At 46.3% G+C, this 17866-nt stretch overlaps 1 protein-coding gene across 2 annotated transcripts in view; it reads left to right on the top strand.

Annotated features, from left to right (window-relative positions):
• Positions 1–17866, top strand: part of pkd1a (polycystic kidney disease 1a) — a 61583-nt gene that overhangs the window by 17913 nt on the left and 25804 nt on the right. For both annotated transcript variants that reach the window (XM_041965815.1, XM_041965825.1), the window contains exons 5-22: positions 1229–1392; positions 1734–1984; positions 2432–2692; positions 2794–2962; positions 4722–4899; positions 6710–6924; positions 8586–8707; positions 8799–8949; positions 9933–10195; positions 10458–10838; positions 10979–11461; positions 11551–11682; positions 12270–12445; positions 13174–13304; positions 13421–16035; positions 16581–16778; positions 16906–17205; positions 17357–17802. In XM_041965815.1, the coding sequence (XP_041821749.1) occupies positions 1229–1392; positions 1734–1984; positions 2432–2692; positions 2794–2962; positions 4722–4899; positions 6710–6924; positions 8586–8707; positions 8799–8949; positions 9933–10195; positions 10458–10838; positions 10979–11461; positions 11551–11682; positions 12270–12445; positions 13174–13304; positions 13421–16035; positions 16581–16778; positions 16906–17205; positions 17357–17802 (6636 nt within the window). The remainder of the gene's footprint in view (positions 1–1228; positions 1393–1733; positions 1985–2431; positions 2693–2793; positions 2963–4721; positions 4900–6709; positions 6925–8585; positions 8708–8798; positions 8950–9932; positions 10196–10457; positions 10839–10978; positions 11462–11550; positions 11683–12269; positions 12446–13173; positions 13305–13420; positions 16036–16580; positions 16779–16905; positions 17206–17356; positions 17803–17866) is intronic.

Here is a 17866-nt window from a genome sequence, read left to right on the forward strand (position 1 = left end):
TGGGAGGTAGTGAGTAGTAATTATTCCTCACCAGGTCTTCGGATGAGAAAAGTTTTCCTCTTCTTGTGCAGAGTCTGCAGCTGAGCAAAGCTCGACTGACTAGTCAGTAATGGACAGACACGTCACATAATGTCACTGTTCTTTCTGTCCTCCGTCTCTTGCTCCGTATATTCACCGTCTTCTCCTCTTATCTCCCCTATGTTTTTTTTTCTTCTTTTCATCTGTCATTCCCGTCACCATCGCTCTTTCCCTTCCCATTACTTCCTTTCATACGCAATGCTCTTTCACATCCCCGCTCGCTCTTTCTTCCTCTTACATCATTTAAGGGAATCCACATTTTCATGGCAGACGTCGCAGCAGGAGAAGCACAGGTGTCCCTGATGTCTTTAGTCATGGTTGTTTTTCCATTTACCTGTGCCAGCTCCAGGGTCAGGTCCTGGCAATTGTTTGTGCTGGCTCACTGTCATGGCTCGCGGGGACGCTTCAGTGGAGCTGAACCGTTGTTAACGTTATTAGCAACACATGCTATTTCTGCTACGACAAGCCAAGATGTCTGCCATGTAAGATGTTTGTAAGCAAGGGGGGAAAGCTCGTCTAGCTCTGTCAGAGGCTCTATCCAGCTACTCCAAAGATGTCAGAAATAACTACACTTTATATCTTATAATGCTGACATTTGATTTAATCACTGACCAGAGACACCAGAAGTGCTACTTATGGTAAAATGTGGGCTTTTCATACTTTTTAACTCTGAACAAAAGTGCCAGCGTGCTAGCTAACATCAACATCCACAGGGATAACTAGGTGCAAATGTTTGCCACCTTTTAGCAGGAGCTTACTGTTATGCTAACCATGAACTGATGTTATTTTTACTTTAAGCTCCATTAAGCCAGCAAACAAGTGCATTTTAGCAAACTGTTGAGTGGTATTTTAATGCAAAACATTAAATGTGTAACTTTTTTGTTTAAATATACAGATTTTTTTCTCTTTTTGATTGAATGCTGTTAAACGTAAAGATTAGCTTATTTACTGTGGTCGTTCAATCGTTGTTGCTAGGTCAAAAAAGTGACAGAAATGTAAGTCAATGAGAAGTTATTTTCACATCATCTCATACGACTTTGTGTACTTTGTAGCATCCTTCCTCCTGTAACATCGGCTCTGTAGTGCCGCTAACAGCTGTTTGTCAGCACCACTGATCCGGTGCCTCCCTCCCTGTCCTCCTCTCCTCCAGCGACCTGAGCAGTAACCCCTTTGAGTGTGACTGTAAGCTCTTCCGGCTGGTCAGCTGGCTGCAGGAGAAAGGGGTGCGAGTCCGCCGCCCGGATGCCATGCTCTGCGACCACCCTCCTGAGCTCCGCCACCAGCCCCTGCTCAACGTCAGCCTGCTCACCTGCGGTACGAAACAGACGCACTCTAACGCAGACCCTTGGATGTGACACAAAATGACAAATCTATAATATCACGAATTTTCTGTTTTTTTCTGGGATGGACCCATCCTGCCTTTTCATATTAATACGTACCACAGGGGAAGTATTTGAGAGACTTTGTCTCTGTAATAAAATTCTGCAGTCTTTGTGATGACAAATTCATCACAGGAATAAACTGACCTCTTGGGATCTTTTCTGCTGGTTTGAACAGCAAAGGTCTGATGCTAATGAAATATTAGAAATGAGATTTGAGTCCCACGGTATTTGCGCTGCAGTGACTGCGTTACAAAAGCTTTTGTTCCGTGACAGGTCTGAACTATGCGGCTTGTCTCGAGGACAGCAGCAGCGGAGGAGGAGGACGGAGCGAGCTTGTCATTTTCTCTTCCTCCACACCCGGAAACTTCACGCGTGAGCAGTGTAACAGCGTGTGCTTTGCCGCATCACACCGCTATGGGGGTTTGGGGGCCAGGCACGAGTGTCTGTGCAGCACAAACTCAGAGCCGAACTTCATAAGTGAATCTCAGTGTTCCGCTGCCTGTACAAACCCCCAAGTCATGAAGGTATGTGGCACACAGTGGTCTTAGATTGTAATTATTGTACTGTCGTCATAGACCTCCTTTAGTGTAGCCTTCTGCTCTTGCTTTGTTCCTTCCCTTGTGTACACAACATTCAGGATTTCCTCTAAACCTTCCTATAACCTACCAACAACTTCCCTCCTGTGGCTTCAATGACTTCCCTTCATCCTCAGATTCAGTTTCCTGCAGGACTGCTGCACAGAGCAGCTACAGAGAAGTTATCCAAAACTCCTACTGACATTTGTTTATTTTAAATCAGAGCAGTTCATAAGTTTCATTAAAACCAAGTTTTTATTTAAAACCATAAAAATAATAGTGAAGCCACAGACATCTTAACAATTAAAAGCGAGGGAGGTTTTATTTTACTTTGAAATATTTGTGCATATTAACACAAAAACCTCCTCTTCCTCACACGGCTCCCTCTATGCACAGAAATGTGGGTGGACTCTGGCCCACTATGTGTTTGCGGTGGACTTCTCGGTCTCGCTGAAGCCTCTTCCGCTGCAAAGTGTTCACGACCGCATCAGTTTCTCCGCCGCCTCCTCCGTCACTCCAGTGACACTGTCCTGGGACTTTGGTGACCTTTCGTCTCGGGTCAACACTACAGGAACGGGTGTCACCGCAGTAACTCACAAATATGGACTTCCAGGACACTACGCGGTCAGTTTGATGGCCTGGGCTGGACACAGGGAGGTGAGAGAGATTTTCTGCAGTATAGTAAAATAAAACTACAGTGAGCACTTTTCCATAATGACGTGATTTGAATATCTTGTTTCATGTTTGCACATGCTCAGGTATCTGCACGTGGGGAAGTGACCGTGACGCTTCCTCCCAAGCTGGAGCTGCGCTGTCCACCTCTCGCCGTGGCCAATAAGAGCCTGGAGTTCACACTTGTCAGCTGGGGAGCTGTCGGCGTGGATGTAGACTGGAAGATCACCAAGGACGGCGTCCAAGTTGCCAAAGGTAACATACAGCCACACATTGACACGCTGACAACCCGTCAGCACAGAGGTGGTGTTTGACTCTGAACTCCTCATCGTAATCAGCTGCTGTGAAACTGAACTGCCGCTCTGTGGCTCACCATGCGTTTTATCTGGAAAACTGACTGGATAAATGTCTCACAAACAACCTTCGAGAGTCACATCCCTCTTTGGAGTTGATGGTAAATTGTCAGTTTATTGTTCAACATTACATTATGAAAAGAAATTCCAAAAAAGTGTGAGAAGTACAGGATGTGGCTTTTTTTCAACCTGCAGTAATGGATTTTTTTAGCCACTGGGGGGCAGTAGAAATAAGTAGCAAACCAACACTGTCATATCGCATTTTAAGTCGGTATGTTGAACTTGTTAGCAAACACTTACAGAACAATATTACATTCACATGGAGTCATGTGTCTGTCCACCTGGTGAAAATAAATCCAATGGTTAGTCTATTTTAGCTCTGGTTTTGTTCTCTACCAGCTCTACCTGGCTCATTACCTGGTAACTGTTTCACTACCATATGTTCGCCAGCTAGCTGCTAACTTTGTCTGTCGTCTGTCCGGAGCTGGCCAGGTGTCTCACAGCGAGCTTTTAGAGCTTGTGTTAATAAAAACAGCTGCCTGCCGCTGCCCAACACAGCGAGGGTGAACCCAAACAGAGCAGAAACAAGCTAAAACACATTCGGCTGAAGAGAGATAATTCTTTGCAGGTTCATCACTCTGAGCGACACCTGTCACATGATACATAGTCAAGTGGTGTTTTGTTATTATGGAAATATTGATTATAGCTGCTCTCAGAGAAAACTGCCTCTCTGCACTCTAAAATCTGAACTTCTTGACACTCTCATAGTCCGTCAGACGAGAGGGATCCATCAGCCTCGGCGCATGAAAGCAGTTACACAGTAACTGTGTCCCTATCTCCCGCTCTCACACACAATCTCTCTCACGTATGCTGTATAAGGACATGCACACACTTAACCTATCTCCCTTCTCCGTTCGTCTCCAGGCAGCCCCTCCTTCGCAGCCCTCTCCCTCATCTCCCATGAAAGCGATTTCCTCTGTCTGTTGATTTTTGTAATTTATTCTTTAACTATTGTTTGATCTGTGCACCAGGTTGTTTCTTTGAGATACTGCGGGCCTGCTCTCTACAAAGTGGCAGACGTATCTTTAGAAGAAATATGGAGAAAGTCCAAGGCGACTGTTTTTTGAAACTAATGCGTTTCACTGAAGGACAAAGTGGGAATATGAAAAATGTCGCTGTGGGTTCTCTCTGGCCGTCTCAGCTGCACAGTGTGTGTTTGTGTCTTTGTATTTCACACACTGTCTTCCACAGTCCTCAGGTTTTCTGTCCTCTTTCCATTCATCGACATCTTCTGTGTCTCCTTTTTGGGTGTGTGTTCGTGTGTTTTATTTCTTTTGAAGTGACAGTACAGACTGTACCTGTTTAAATACAACTCCTGTTTCAGCAGTGCTGGTTTTGTGAACACCTGGATTTGCACCGGCCTTTAAGTTAATGTCTCTCTCAAGTGTGTTGTCGGGATGCATTGTACATGCATGATGCACAGTACAGTATATGCTGTAGTATGTATAATTCTGTCCCTTGAGGCTCTTGTAAAACAGAAGCGTATCCTGACTCTTTTTTGTCTTTTTAGAAATAAAGTAATGATTTTATCTTCCCATGATGTTGCAAGTGCAACTTTGAACAATCTGTGAAATCACGTGAATGTTTCTGTCCTCTGCCAGCCTCCCCTCACTGTCCAAAGGATGGGGTGTACCACGACGAGTCCTCACGCTGTTTCCAGATCGTTCCAGGGGAGCTGAGCTGGACAGATGCTCGAAAACAGTGTTCAGACCGCGGCGGGATTCAGGCGATAGTCAGGAGTGATGCTCTGCGTAACCTGCTGGCACACAAAGTGACGCAGTGAGTGTTTCTGTCTCTATGGGGTGCAGGAGTGGGGCCTCAGGGTTTCTCTTTGATTTTTGTGTGTTTATTCTCTGCCAGTTTTCCTCAAACTGAGAAGAAAAACGATTTCAGACATTTCCTTCAAGTGCCAGTGCACTCTCATTACTGCGTGACCTCAATCTATGATAGATACACATACACACAAAGAGGTCAGTGTTACATCTGTGGAGAGAGACCAGGCTCTGCAGACAGTTGTCAGGTACAGAACAGATGAGCTGCCAGCTCTGCAGCGCGATGCATCATCCCTGTCTGCCTGACAACACGTAACAGTTCTCACCATGTTGCTTTGTCTGTCTGCGGCAGCGACAGCCAAAGAAACATTGTGACAGGCATCAAATACTCAAAACAGATGGTGAACTTTCAATCTCTGACAAACACAAAGTACATGGTTTTGGATGAGGATATGAAACGTGTTTTTCTTGCTTCGCTCTCTTCGTGTCTGTTTGAACTTTGAAGCCTTTTTTTGACTGAACGTGTCCCTTTGTGTTTGAATGTGTGTCCTTCAGACAAGAGGCTATCTCTTACTACTTAATACTTACTGTTTCTGAGCTTCATGCCCTGAAGCACGTTGATTATTTTCTCTGTTTTGTGTCATCTATTCATTTTTTCCTCTTGTTTTTTAATCCTGTGTTCAGATGTGAGCAGATTGTGACGTCAGCCATGGTTAACAGCGTGCGCTCTCTTTGCACAAAAATAGTGATGCGTCCTTACTGCATGGACTCCATGTTTGTATGATGGCTTTGCTATGAAGAAAAGGTTTCTGGTCTGAAGCCCTCCTGTGTTCAGTGTTTAGGTCGGAGAGGTTGCAAAAAACACATCTGTAAAAGCACAGCTGCATTGTAACTTTAACACCCAGGGAGGAGGAGTCCACAGTTCATGTTGCGTGTGTGTGTGTGTGTGTGTGTGTTAATGTGAGGGTAGAGGCCCTGCACTCATAGACTGAAGAAAAAAACCCGCTGCAGATGAAGCTTATCCCCTCTCTCCTCCTCCGCTCATGTGTTCCTCCACCCTGTCGTTTACATAAGGAGTCCTTTTTTTTTATCAGTCCTTGTTTGTTGCCACAAAGCCCCTTTTTCCTTGTTCCCTCTCTGCTTGTATTTTGTAACCCCTGTCCACTCTTTCGGATGTCATTCTCACAGATGTAAGCAGTCTGCCAGTGTAGAAAAGTCTGACCAGATCATAGTGAGTCATGCACACACTCTTTTTTTTTTTTGAAGGGTCGACTTTTTTTTTTTTTTTTTTTCCAGTTAAGAGCATATGACAGAAAAAAAAATTATTGACGAGGGGAAAATATGTGGTCCATTAGTGGACTCATGGAGTGAAAATCCAATTTATTTGTCGTGATCATAGAAAAGTGTATCCCCCCTCTTACAGCCTATTGGATTTCAATCAAAGCCCATTTCTGCTCTTTCTGCGCTGCAGTTATTGATCGTCAAAGGCAAGCTGTCGCATAATTCACAAACTTCAGTCTTACTTTATTGAGGCCCACATTGATTCAAGTCTGGGTGTTTTGTGAGGTTTGTGTGGTGTGTTGTGTTGCCTCGCCTGCCTACCATCACATACACAAGGACATCTTTTTATAATTCACCCTCGAGACGCATGTATGTTCTTTGAGTTATTCTTGCCATACATTTGCTAATGTTTGTGTGCGTGTCTCTGTGTACGTTTCAAGTGATAAAGCCAATTTACCAGCTGTCGGCAGCCACGCGGCTAAATGTCAAGCAGGCGCAGTGTTAATCTGTGTCTCGCTTGTCTGTTCCCACCCCAGGGAGCGAGGCGTGTGGCTGGGCTTGAGTGACGTTGACTCTCCGGGCAGGCTGCGCTGGGTGAACGGCTCAGAGGCACAGGAGGGAGAGGAGGGCCTGCCGCCTCGCTCTCCCATCTCCCGCGGAAACGTGTGCGTGTCCCTCGATCAGCGCGGCCAGACCAGCTCACACCAATGCAATGCCAAGCGGGCCTACGTCTGCCAGTACAGTCCCCAAGGTGGGCTCCATACGTTCACACAGACACACTGACACATGCACAGGAAAATATGTGGTAGTTCAGACGCCCAGAAGCCTGTAATCAGAGGAAGAAAATGAAAACTGGGGCACAGATTTGATGCAAATGCAATTTCCCCAAACCCCTCTGTTCCTTAGTTGTTTGGGCAAAGAGAAGATAATTTCAACCTTCTTCACTATGAATGTTATGTAAATGAAGGTGCAGCACAGACAGGCGTAGATAGGAAAAGCAAACAGCCTCCTTCATATCTAATCACAAGGACTAGACCGGCTCCCTGAAGTACTATTTATAAGTGGATCATTAAAGCAGATTGCTCCAGATGTGAGAAGCATCCAGAGTCATTTTCAGCATTTTGGTTGCATCAGAATATCGTGTCAAAGCATCATCTTAATATCGTATCACTGATTTGCTTCTGTCACATGAGGGTCACACTTACAGACGGGAAAGAATAGAAACAATTCTACATGATAAGTAATAATAATGATATTAATTAATTGTAATTGTAAGTACTCCCATGTTTCATAATTTCTGTCTGTATATGCTGCATTTGTAAATGAGTAAATCGTTGCAATTATTAAAATGTCCAAGAGCCTCTAAACACTGTTAAAGAGAAGCAGACGTCATTAAGTCGTTTGCTGTATTTATATGTCACTGCTGGATGTCTGTTCTATAGAGGTGGAGAACGTGATTAATGCAGCAAAATTGCTGCCATTTGACTGTCCAAAGATAAAGTACAAAGCAGTCATTAGCCAACGTAATGTAAGTGAGTCAGTGTTGGAAACATGTTAATGAAACGGGCACAGTCTCCAGCAAGGGTTGCAGGATATAGACAAGATAACAAGACATTTACAACCAGTTTGCCAGTTTTTCTCCTGGCAGTGTTAGATTGTGAAGTCAGTGAGTTGAAGGCCTTCTCAGTTAGTCTTTACCGTGAATGAGAGCATGTCCTGCAGCTGTGAAAACGGTCTGCGATGGCACCAACGTAATCCCTGTGGTCAAATAAGCCAGTGAAAGTGCGTCCGCTGAAAGTGTGTTTGCCACTGACAGCATCAGATTGTTACTCTAAGTGTCTGACAGCATTATGGGAAGGGTCCTTACAGAGATAGACCTTTGTGTTAAAGAGTAAGATCCTTTTAGTGTTTTATCACTCTCCTCACAGCCACCAGACTCCATTGACAAAAACAGTAATTTTACCTTGCAGAACGCGTGAGCTGCAGGTCTACCACTGCCTCCATCCGTTAGTTTGTCTGCGTTATTGTGTGACCTTGGTGTTTTAACACACTAGCCAGAATTAACTTGTTAAAACACATTAGTTTTACACATAACATTGCGGCCTGTTCGGCGGCTGCCAGATGATGCGATCTACTGGACCAGTTCCCAAACTTTTTCCACCTATTTGTCATTTAGATCTCAGAATATGTAAATTAGGGCCTGGGTTTAAAAAGACCAGAATTTTCCTTTAACAAAAGTTTTCATTGTGTCCTCAGAGGTTTGTTCTCTCATTTGTAACAGTGAGGAATGCAGAGGCTCCTTCATGTCATATAAACTGCCTCTACTACCTCTCTCCTCTGTCCTCTTTTTAAATCCCACAATCCTCCCTCCTCTTTTATCAGCTTGACTTCTTTCTGTTTCTGCCTCTACAGTGCGAGTTCCAGATGCAGGGATCTACATGGTGGGCCTGGCTGTGTTTCCCACCAATAATCATCTACACCACGCCCCACCTGCTCCGCTCTCTGCTCCACAGCCTCCCAGCGGTGGCATAGAGGTGAGGAGGAAATCTCGGCTCATCGTACCTTTGTCCTCAAACCGCCTGTGGTCAAACATTCTGTCTGTTTTTCTCACTTTCTCCCACCCAGGTGCTGTTGTTCCCATCTCTGAGCTTTGTTCAGGCAGGTCGTCTGTCCTCCCTGGAGTTTGTCACTCAGGAGCTCAGCTCTCGAATCCACGTCCGGTTCCAGACCTACAGACCTCACTGCCATTATCCCGGCCTGCACCTGCTGCTCCCCAGTGAGTCAAACACAGAGCCACTCTAACTCTCACACACACACACACACACACACACAGACACGCACACGCACACACAAACAAACACACACACATGCTCTAAACCGCACATTCCTGGTGAGCATCAGCAGGTGTTACAATATCTATAAGCCACCTGAGTCCACATCTCCAGTTAGACGAAAACATTCACACACACACACACACACACACACACAGACAAGCCTTGTCTAAAGTTGTTAGGTAGGTGAACATGAAAGAAAGTTGAATGGAGACAGAAAGTGCGGCAAAACAAGGGAGGAAGGAAATGAAACCAATCAACGTCACCTCCCCTCTGAGCCCATCCTGTCCTCGCGCAGACACATGAAACGTAACTGCAACACGGCACAAGCAGCAGGGAATTTAAACACTTTCTGTGTTTTTTTTTTTAATTTGTCCACTGAGACATAGGAGCAAAGCTGCACAGCAGACAGCAGGAGCAGAGAGCGGATGCACTCGAAAGATGTGAGAAGCCGCCATACACAGAGGGGCGAGCGGCTTGTTAAAAACACAAGAGCACGTTTTTCTGTGAAACTTTTGTAAACACATCAGCAGGGGGGGGCGGAGACAGAGGAGATCCTGAGATAATGCAACTGGATTATTAATTACTCAGAAAGCAAGTTTGCTGCTTTGAGATGGATATCCGCCGTCTTTATGTACACACACACACACACACATACTTTTACATGCAGACTCTACAGATGATCATCTCTTTGATCAAGTAATTAATTTCTTAGATCTGCAGTTTTGCTCCATTAGGCTTGTTAGATATTAAGGCTAAAATCAAAAATAGTGAGTAATAATTAATGAATAGACTACATCCAGTGTTGGGAAGTGAAATACTTTAAAGTACTTGTACTTTCCCTTTGTATTTCCATTTTGTGCGACTGTGTACTTACCAGCTCTCCAGGTAAATAAACGATCTAAACTGGATGCATCTTGTGTCTCAGGTTGTGGAGGTCCAGCGTGTGCTCCAGTGGCTGTCTGTGTCCCCAATGACACCAGGAGCAGTGATCCACCCTCTTGCCCCCAGCGAGAGCAGTGGTGTCCCTTCCAGCGCCGGTGCCTGCCCCTCTCTAGTCCCTGCCACCCATCTTCCTGTCCTAACTGCACCCAGACTCACCGCATGCCCCCTGGGGCACTGAGGCCCCGATACACCCTGCAGAACGAGGTGGTCTTCACTCTGCCAGCAGGGCCAGCTGCACACGTGCTGGTAAGAGGATTTACATATAACTCCAAGCTTTAAGCTGATGACTCACAGCTTTAGTGTGAAAGTGTGTGGATGAATAAATTGCAACTGTTGTAAAAGGACTGCATGTCACCGCAACAAAAGAGGCAGATCAAGATCCGATTCAGTAAAGCAGACACTTCATATTTGCACACAAAGTTGGGAATCAACAGTTTTAGTTCTGTTTATTTGACTTAGATCTGTGTTTACCTATAATTTGCACTCTCTGGATCGCTGTTTCTCCCAGCTACAAGAACAATTGGAGGACCTCCTGGTGTCCCGTGGCGATGTCATCGCCCTGCAGCACGACGCTGGCCCCGCCTCCCTTCTCCGCTGCCAGTCCTCTCCGAACTCACCCTGGCGGCAACCTGTTTTAGCCCTCAACCAATCAGAGTGGTTCTGGGTCAACAATACCAGACAGTCAACAGACACCTCGGCGGACCTCGACGCTGACCCTCTGCCTGACCCGGCGCTCGACGTCAAGGCGCTGGTGGAGGATGGTGAGGGAGGCTGGCTTGAGGAAGTAGTTTGCCCTGTCAGAGTGCTCTATGTGGGACACAGTGAGACTGAGCTGCAGGGAGCACAGCTGTCTGCTGGTCTACCCCACCCCGGCCTCTACAGCCTGCTGGTAAGACATTAGAGCTGTCCAGTATCTCTTTTAATGTCAACACAAGCTGATAAATGAAGTGTTTGTCTTTTTGTCCTATATTGGTAATACTGTTATATTATCAAAATAACTGAGACAGAATTTAATTTGATAAATTCCAGGTGACTTCAGCTGAGCCATCATACCCAGCCTCAGCATCATGCCCGCTGCGGGTGGTGCCTCCCCTGGGCTTGACAATCCTCCACCCCTCTCCCCTGAACGGCACCGTCTACCTGCAGCCCAACGACACCCGGCTGCTGCTCCGTGTCCAGTCTCGCTATGAGACAAAGGCCTCTTGCCGTGGCAGTAATTGCAGTGTGACCTTCCAGTCCAACTGTCCCCCAGAGTTTTCCTCCAGCCCGACGCTCTGTCGGCCCGAGCCAAGCTCCAGCACCGGGGTCGAGGTCACAGAGACCAGCCTGTATGCGGTGCTGAACCTGCGCCTGGGGATGGAGGAGCAGAGGAGTCCGGTGCAGGTGGAGCTGGAGGCCCACAATAATGTGACGGAGGCCAGTCTGACTGTGGTCGTCCAGCTGGAAGAGCCACTCAGGGGACTGATGGTGCAGCCGCACCCTGCGCACAGAGTGCTGATGGAGTCGGTTGTGGTGAGTTTGTGTTTGTGCACTGTGCACTGTGTCCTGTCTTTTTTCATCATGTCCTTATATGTGTATGTATTTGATCTTGCGTGTTTTAGAGCTACACAGCATCAGTGCTCGAAGGCACCAATCCCACATTTAAATGGACGGTGGATGACAAACCCTACTTCACCTATTACAACACTGTCCTCAATGTCATCTACCAGCACGCTGCCGTCTACAAGCTCACAGTGAGTTTCTGTTGCGTGTGACTTTTATGTTGGAACACGGCTTTTGCTCTGTTTTTTCTATCTTTTCCTTTGTGATCAATTTTATGTTTTCTGGTAATTACATCTGAAAGAAAGAAATCTACTGAATGCGTGAAAGCCTGAATACATGATTTTGTGCTAATACAGTAATTTAACATTAGTCAGCACAACACTCCCTGTATTACTGCAAAATCAGGTTTTTAAATTAGAGTCTGCAACTAACAATTATTTTCACTATTGATTGTGTAATCTGCTGACTATTTTGTTTTGCTATCAGAAAACTGTGAAAAATGCCCTTTACAGTTTGCCAACTTGATGTTTTCGCAGTCAACAGTCACAAGATTCAACTTATGATCATAGAGAATTAAGAAACCCTGCAAATATATATGTTAATGGCAGTCAGACTCAGAACATTTTTGCCATCCTGGCATGAATGATTACTGATGAATCTGCTGGAAACGTTCATAGATCACATTATATGTTTGGATATATTATTATTGTAACACAAGACTTCAGCTTCTTACCTGCTGTCTTCAGTCGTCTTACCGCTCGTGTGGCATCTCTTCCAGGTGACGGCCATGAACCATGTCAGCGCCCTCACAGAGCATTTCAACGTGACCGTGGACCGGCTGCAGCCTATGGCCAACCTCACAGTAAAGGGCGTGCCAGATGTGGTTCCTCAGGGCTCCACTCAGACTCTCACCACCTCTGTGCTCGTCGACATGTCTGTGGCCGCCACCTTCCGGTATGAACCGTGGGGTGGGGGGGTGGATAGATAGATAGATAGATAGATAGATAGATATCATCTGTGGTGTGTTTGAAAACCAAAAATCGCCCAAAAAAAAGGTTGTTTTTTCTCTTTTTCTCTTCTTTATTTCTAAGGCTGTGTGAAAACACAGTGCATCTGTTTGTGTTTGACTGCTCCTTTTTTCTTCTCCTCTATCTGTCACTCCATCTTTCTCTTTGCTCTTTTGTCTGTTTTTGTCTTCCTGTGCACTATAATAGCACTGCAGCAGTCATACCATGCAGAGCCTTGGATTTATAACCGTGTGGTTAGAGCAGATTGCTGACAAGAATTTTCCCCTCTGCTCGGCTGTTTCCCCTGTACTTTTTTTCCCTTTTTCTTCCACTCTTTCTCTTTCACTCTTTTCTCTCCTTCCCTCTTTCACATTCCCACCCTCCCGACTGTGGCGCACTCTTTCACTTAGTTTCCCTCCACTCTCGCCATTCTTGGTCCAGAGAGGCTTCCTGAGTTTTGAGTTTCCATTTCGCCTCGTCCAAACCCTCTATTGCCTCGTCAGAGAAGATTCCCACTTTCCAGCTAGTGACTGTGAGTGTGTTTGTGTTTGTGTGTGTGTGTGTGCGTGTGTGTGTGTTAATGGAAATGGTTATTGGAGCTTCTACTCATGAGCTCTATGTATTTCTCTCAAAATCCCTTTTTAATGGTTTTACATTGTCTCTCTTATGCTGCAGTTGGTCTTTTGGTGATGGTGGATATCACGAGTCTGAATACAAGCCCCCCTACGCTACCTCCCTCATCTGCCCAGAGTCACCAAATCAGGTCCTCCTCAGCAACAATGTCACCTATATCTACTCTCAGCCAGGTATCTCCCTATCAGCAGTACAAGCATGCAGTCCTGACTAATGGGCCAGCAGCCAATGGCACATGGCTAATGTGACTTGTGTCCTTCTTCTCCCTTTCTTCCCTCTTTCGGAACAGGTATATACACAGCGCTGGTGTCAGTGTCCAATCGTTACGAGAACATCAGTCAGACCATAAACATGAGTGTCTACAGCATCCTCACTCGTGTTGATATACAAACAGAGCCGCGACTCCTCCTCACTGGCAAAACAGCGGATTTTGAGGCTCACCCTCTGCCGTCGCCGTATGGCATTCACTATGACTGGCACTTTGGAGATGGTTCTGCACCCCAGCAAGGTCGCCGCGTGGCACACACCTATACACAGAGTGGTGTCTGTAATGTCTGCGTACTGGTAAACAACACCATCAGCTCTACAGAGGTTTGTGCCAAGATGTTTGTATATGAGGAGATTGAAGATTTAACAGCTGACAGCTCCTCTCCGACAGAGCTTCACAGCCCTACTATAGTGTGGGCACGCCTTGCATCAGGGAATAACATCACATGGACATTCTCCATGGGCGATGGGACCACCTACACAGTATCTGAACCTCGTGTGTCACACAGCTATTACAAAGATGGCAACTACACAGTGAATGTGACTGCTACAAATGCTGTGAGCTCTGGCTGGACAATCCTAACAGTGCAGGTGTTTGTCTTTCAAGTTGTGAGGATTGAGCCGTCTGGATGTGTCCAAGAGCAGACCCCCATCAACTTTCAGGCCTGGGTGTCTGGTAATGCGTCAGCTCATCTTTATGAATGGAGCTTTGGGGACGGAAGCCCCAACGAGACACACCACGGCAACCCCAGGATCTCACACACCTACTGGATGAGTGGGAACTTCCTCCTTTCTCTGCTTCTGTCCAGTGGGGTAAACAAGGCCAACTTTTTCAACTGGGTGTGTGTGCAGCCTTCTTTAACCAACATCAGCCTGACCCTCGAGAAATCACACTACGCGGTCGGGGAGGAGATCCGGTTCCAGGCCAGAGCCCAGCCAGAATTTAACTACAGCTATCAGTGGGACTTTGGTAGAGAGGAAGACCTTGCACTTGTCCCAGGTTCTGAGAATATCGTGACAGCATATAAACACCCAGGTCATTACACAGTGACAGTCATTGTCTTCAATAACATCTCCTCCACTAACACCAGTGTTGTGATTGAGGTTCTGATGCCCATAGGACCAATTGTTATTCAGCATAATGGCACTAAGTTCAATAACCTGACCCTCAGAGCACCGTACGCTTTCACAGCATCTTCCTTGGCTTCTAATGTTACTTACGTCTGGGACTTCGGAGATGGAAATTTGCTTACAGGCCAGAACCTCCTCCGCACCTACAACATCTCAGGAAACTACAATATTACATTGACAGCAGCCAACACAGTCAGCAGGAATCAAACTACTTTACCTGTTGTCGTGCTAGCACCAATCTCTGGGCTGTCTGTCAATGCCAGCTTGGTAAATGTGCCACTCAATGCCTCAGTCCACTTTGAGGCCCAAATGGACGAGGGAGATGGTGTCCGGTACTCTTGGATCTTGTGTGACCGCTGCACCCCAATCCAAGGGACCCACACCATGTTCTACACCTTCCGCTCTGTTGGCACTTTCAACATCATTGTGACAGCGGAGAATGGCGTAGGAATGGCACAAGCGAGTATCTTCCTGTTTGTCCAACGTGAGCTGGAGGGGCTGCAGATTTTAGCAGAGGAGGAGATTCGAGGAGGAGGAGGCACAGGACTGAACGGTTGCTGCTTTGCTACAAACCGTGTTCTCCACCTTCAAGCAGGATTAAAGGAAGGAACCAACATGACATTTGCGTGGAAACTCATCAGAGAGCTAGACCCTGTCGGCTCAAGCTTCAACGTTAGCGGCAAGACGGTGGAGGTGAATTTCTCCACACCAGGCCCATGTGACATCTTTCTCCAGGCAGCAAACCTCCTGGGCCAGCTGTCTGTTAACAGAACCATTCACTTCCTAGAGCCAGCTGGAGTGGTATACCTGCAAATCAGTGACAACCCAATTGCAGTCAATGCTGCAACTAATCTGACAGTATTGACTACTGAAGGTTCGGACCTTCAGTACCGCTGGTCTGTGAATGGAGATGTGCTGCAGTGGAACAAACCCTGGAAGGCCCACACCTTCATCAGTCCTGGTCTAAAGCTAGTTACTGTGGAGGTCTTCAATGAAGTTAGCTCAGAGGTTGTGTCAGAGATGGTCAGTGTCCAGGAAGTTATTTCTGGGCTAAGATTCTCAGCTACTAATGTGACAGAGCAGAGTTACGTAGCAGCAGGCGTCAGCATCTGGCTCCAGGGTGAGGTACTGACAGGAACCAATGTGACGTGGACATGGCTTTTGGAAGGAAGATCAGACACAGGAAGGAAAACCTCTCTGGTTTTCCAGGAGCCAAAAACAGCCATTGTCACTTTGAATGCCACCAATGATGTCAGCGGGCAATGGGTTTCCAGAGAGTTCTTTGTTCAGGACAAAATTCAGGGGTTGGAACTGAGGGCAAGTAAGAACATAGCAGCAGTCGGTGAGAAAGTGGAGTTTACAATCTCTTTGGCAGCGGGCACCGATGTCCGCCTCATCCTCAGCATCAGCGGAGATGCCACTGTTATCCTTCAACCCAACCAAACCTACATCCACACATTCAGCAGGGTGGATACATACATGGTGAATCTCACGGCTCACAACCAGGTAAATGACATGGATTACATACATCATAAGGACATGTGATAGAGATGGTTTGGCTGGCCAGTTTTCATTATTATTATATACAGTATAAAGTAACAAACATTAAAGCCACTGCAGCCACTTCATAAGTATAACATGTACAATTGTTTGTTCCTTTTACCAATTAAATTATTTTCTGTTTTTGCCAGTTGCAGATAAGTTAGTGACATATAGGTGCATTCAAACGTTTGCTGACAATCTAATGGCACAATTCTTGGCACACACAGTATCAACCTAATGGCATCACTGTAAATAACTTTAATTCTCCAAATACTGAATAGTCTTTACAGAGAGGCCTTGACATGAGCAGAGCATATCTGTTGCCTCAGGCATATAATTGTTCTTGTAAAGTAGTGTAGCGTGTTCTGAAAATGTCCGACTGTCACTGACTACCACACCATCGGGGTGGATCTGAAGTGGCATCGACCCTGGTGTCAAGTCAAGCAAGATAATAATGGAGCTAGTACAATGCTGTTCGTTGATGTGTAATATGCAATATGACAATCCAGGTCAGTTCCAAGAGGCGGCACCACCAGGTTGAGGTGATGGAGCCGGTGCGTGGGCTTTCCATCCAGGGAAGCTGTGCAGCAATCCCTGTTGGTGTAAAGAGGTTGTTCGTGGCCAACATCCTGACGGGCAAACCTGTTAGTTTCCTGTGGACTTTTGATCTCCACCACCACCACCAGGCATCCCATATAGGCAAAGAGGTCAGATTACTTCAATATTTAACCTATTTGAATTTTCGATATAATTATGACATGAATATCACAATACAGTTAACAGATGTTAAGCTGCACTAACAGTGACATGTCTCAATGAATCCTATAACTCCAGGTGTCCTACACGCCAGAAGAAGCAGGTGTATTGACCATCTACCTGAAGGCCTTCAACGCACTGCCTGCTCAGAACATCACCAAGCACATCCTGGTGCAGAACCTGCTGACGTCTGCTGTACTGTATGCAGCCCCTCAGGACACTTTCATCAATAAGACGGTGACCCTGAAGGCCTACGTCACACCCAGATCTAATCAGGTGGAATGCTTGTGGGACTTTGGTGATGGTTCTACTCCAGTTCACACCAACACCACGACTGTGGGTTATGAGTACAGACACCCGGGACACTACCTGGTCCGAGTAAGTTTTTTTTTAACTACGCCAGTCCATATACTCTATAGATCCATTATTTGTTGATCCATAAAATATGAGATTTGAGGGATGCTGTATGTGAAACCTTGACATCTTTTTGAGTTTTGTGATTTCACCAACTTGTTTTTTTTCCTGCCAGGCGAACTGCAGTAACCTGGTGAGCTGGGTGTTGGCCCAGGTGGAGGTCAACATCAGTGTATTGGAGTGTGAGGAGCCAGAAGTGCAGGTGGTTCAAGCCCCCCGCCTGGCCATCTGGCGCTCTCAGCCCACTTTGGTGGAGGCCAGTGTGGACCTGAAAGGCTGCCTGCGCTACGGAGCTCAGTACCTCTGGCAGATACTCTCGACAACCTCTTGTGATAATGACAAAGACCACGGGATTCCCTCTGGGGTGGTGACTCAGTCCTCTCAGTCTGTGCTTGTGCCCGTAATTCGCCTGCCGGCGGAGGTGGATGTGCAGCGGCTGCAGCTGTCGTTGCCTAAGATGACTCTGGCAGCAGGAAACTACACTTTAGTGTTTTCTCTGTCATATGAAGATGTGCCACTAAGGAAAGCTGCCTGTTTGCAGCTCAGTGTCATGGCTGCCAGGTCAGTGGAGCAACACTGTAACACTCTGTTTGTGGAGTTAATATTTTATTCCCCTTTATTTATA

Source organism: Chelmon rostratus, chromosome 3 (genome assembly GCF_017976325.1).
Source record: "Chelmon rostratus isolate fCheRos1 chromosome 3, fCheRos1.pri, whole genome shotgun sequence".
NCBI classification, from domain to species: domain Eukaryota; kingdom Metazoa; phylum Chordata; class Actinopteri; order Chaetodontiformes; family Chaetodontidae; genus Chelmon; species Chelmon rostratus.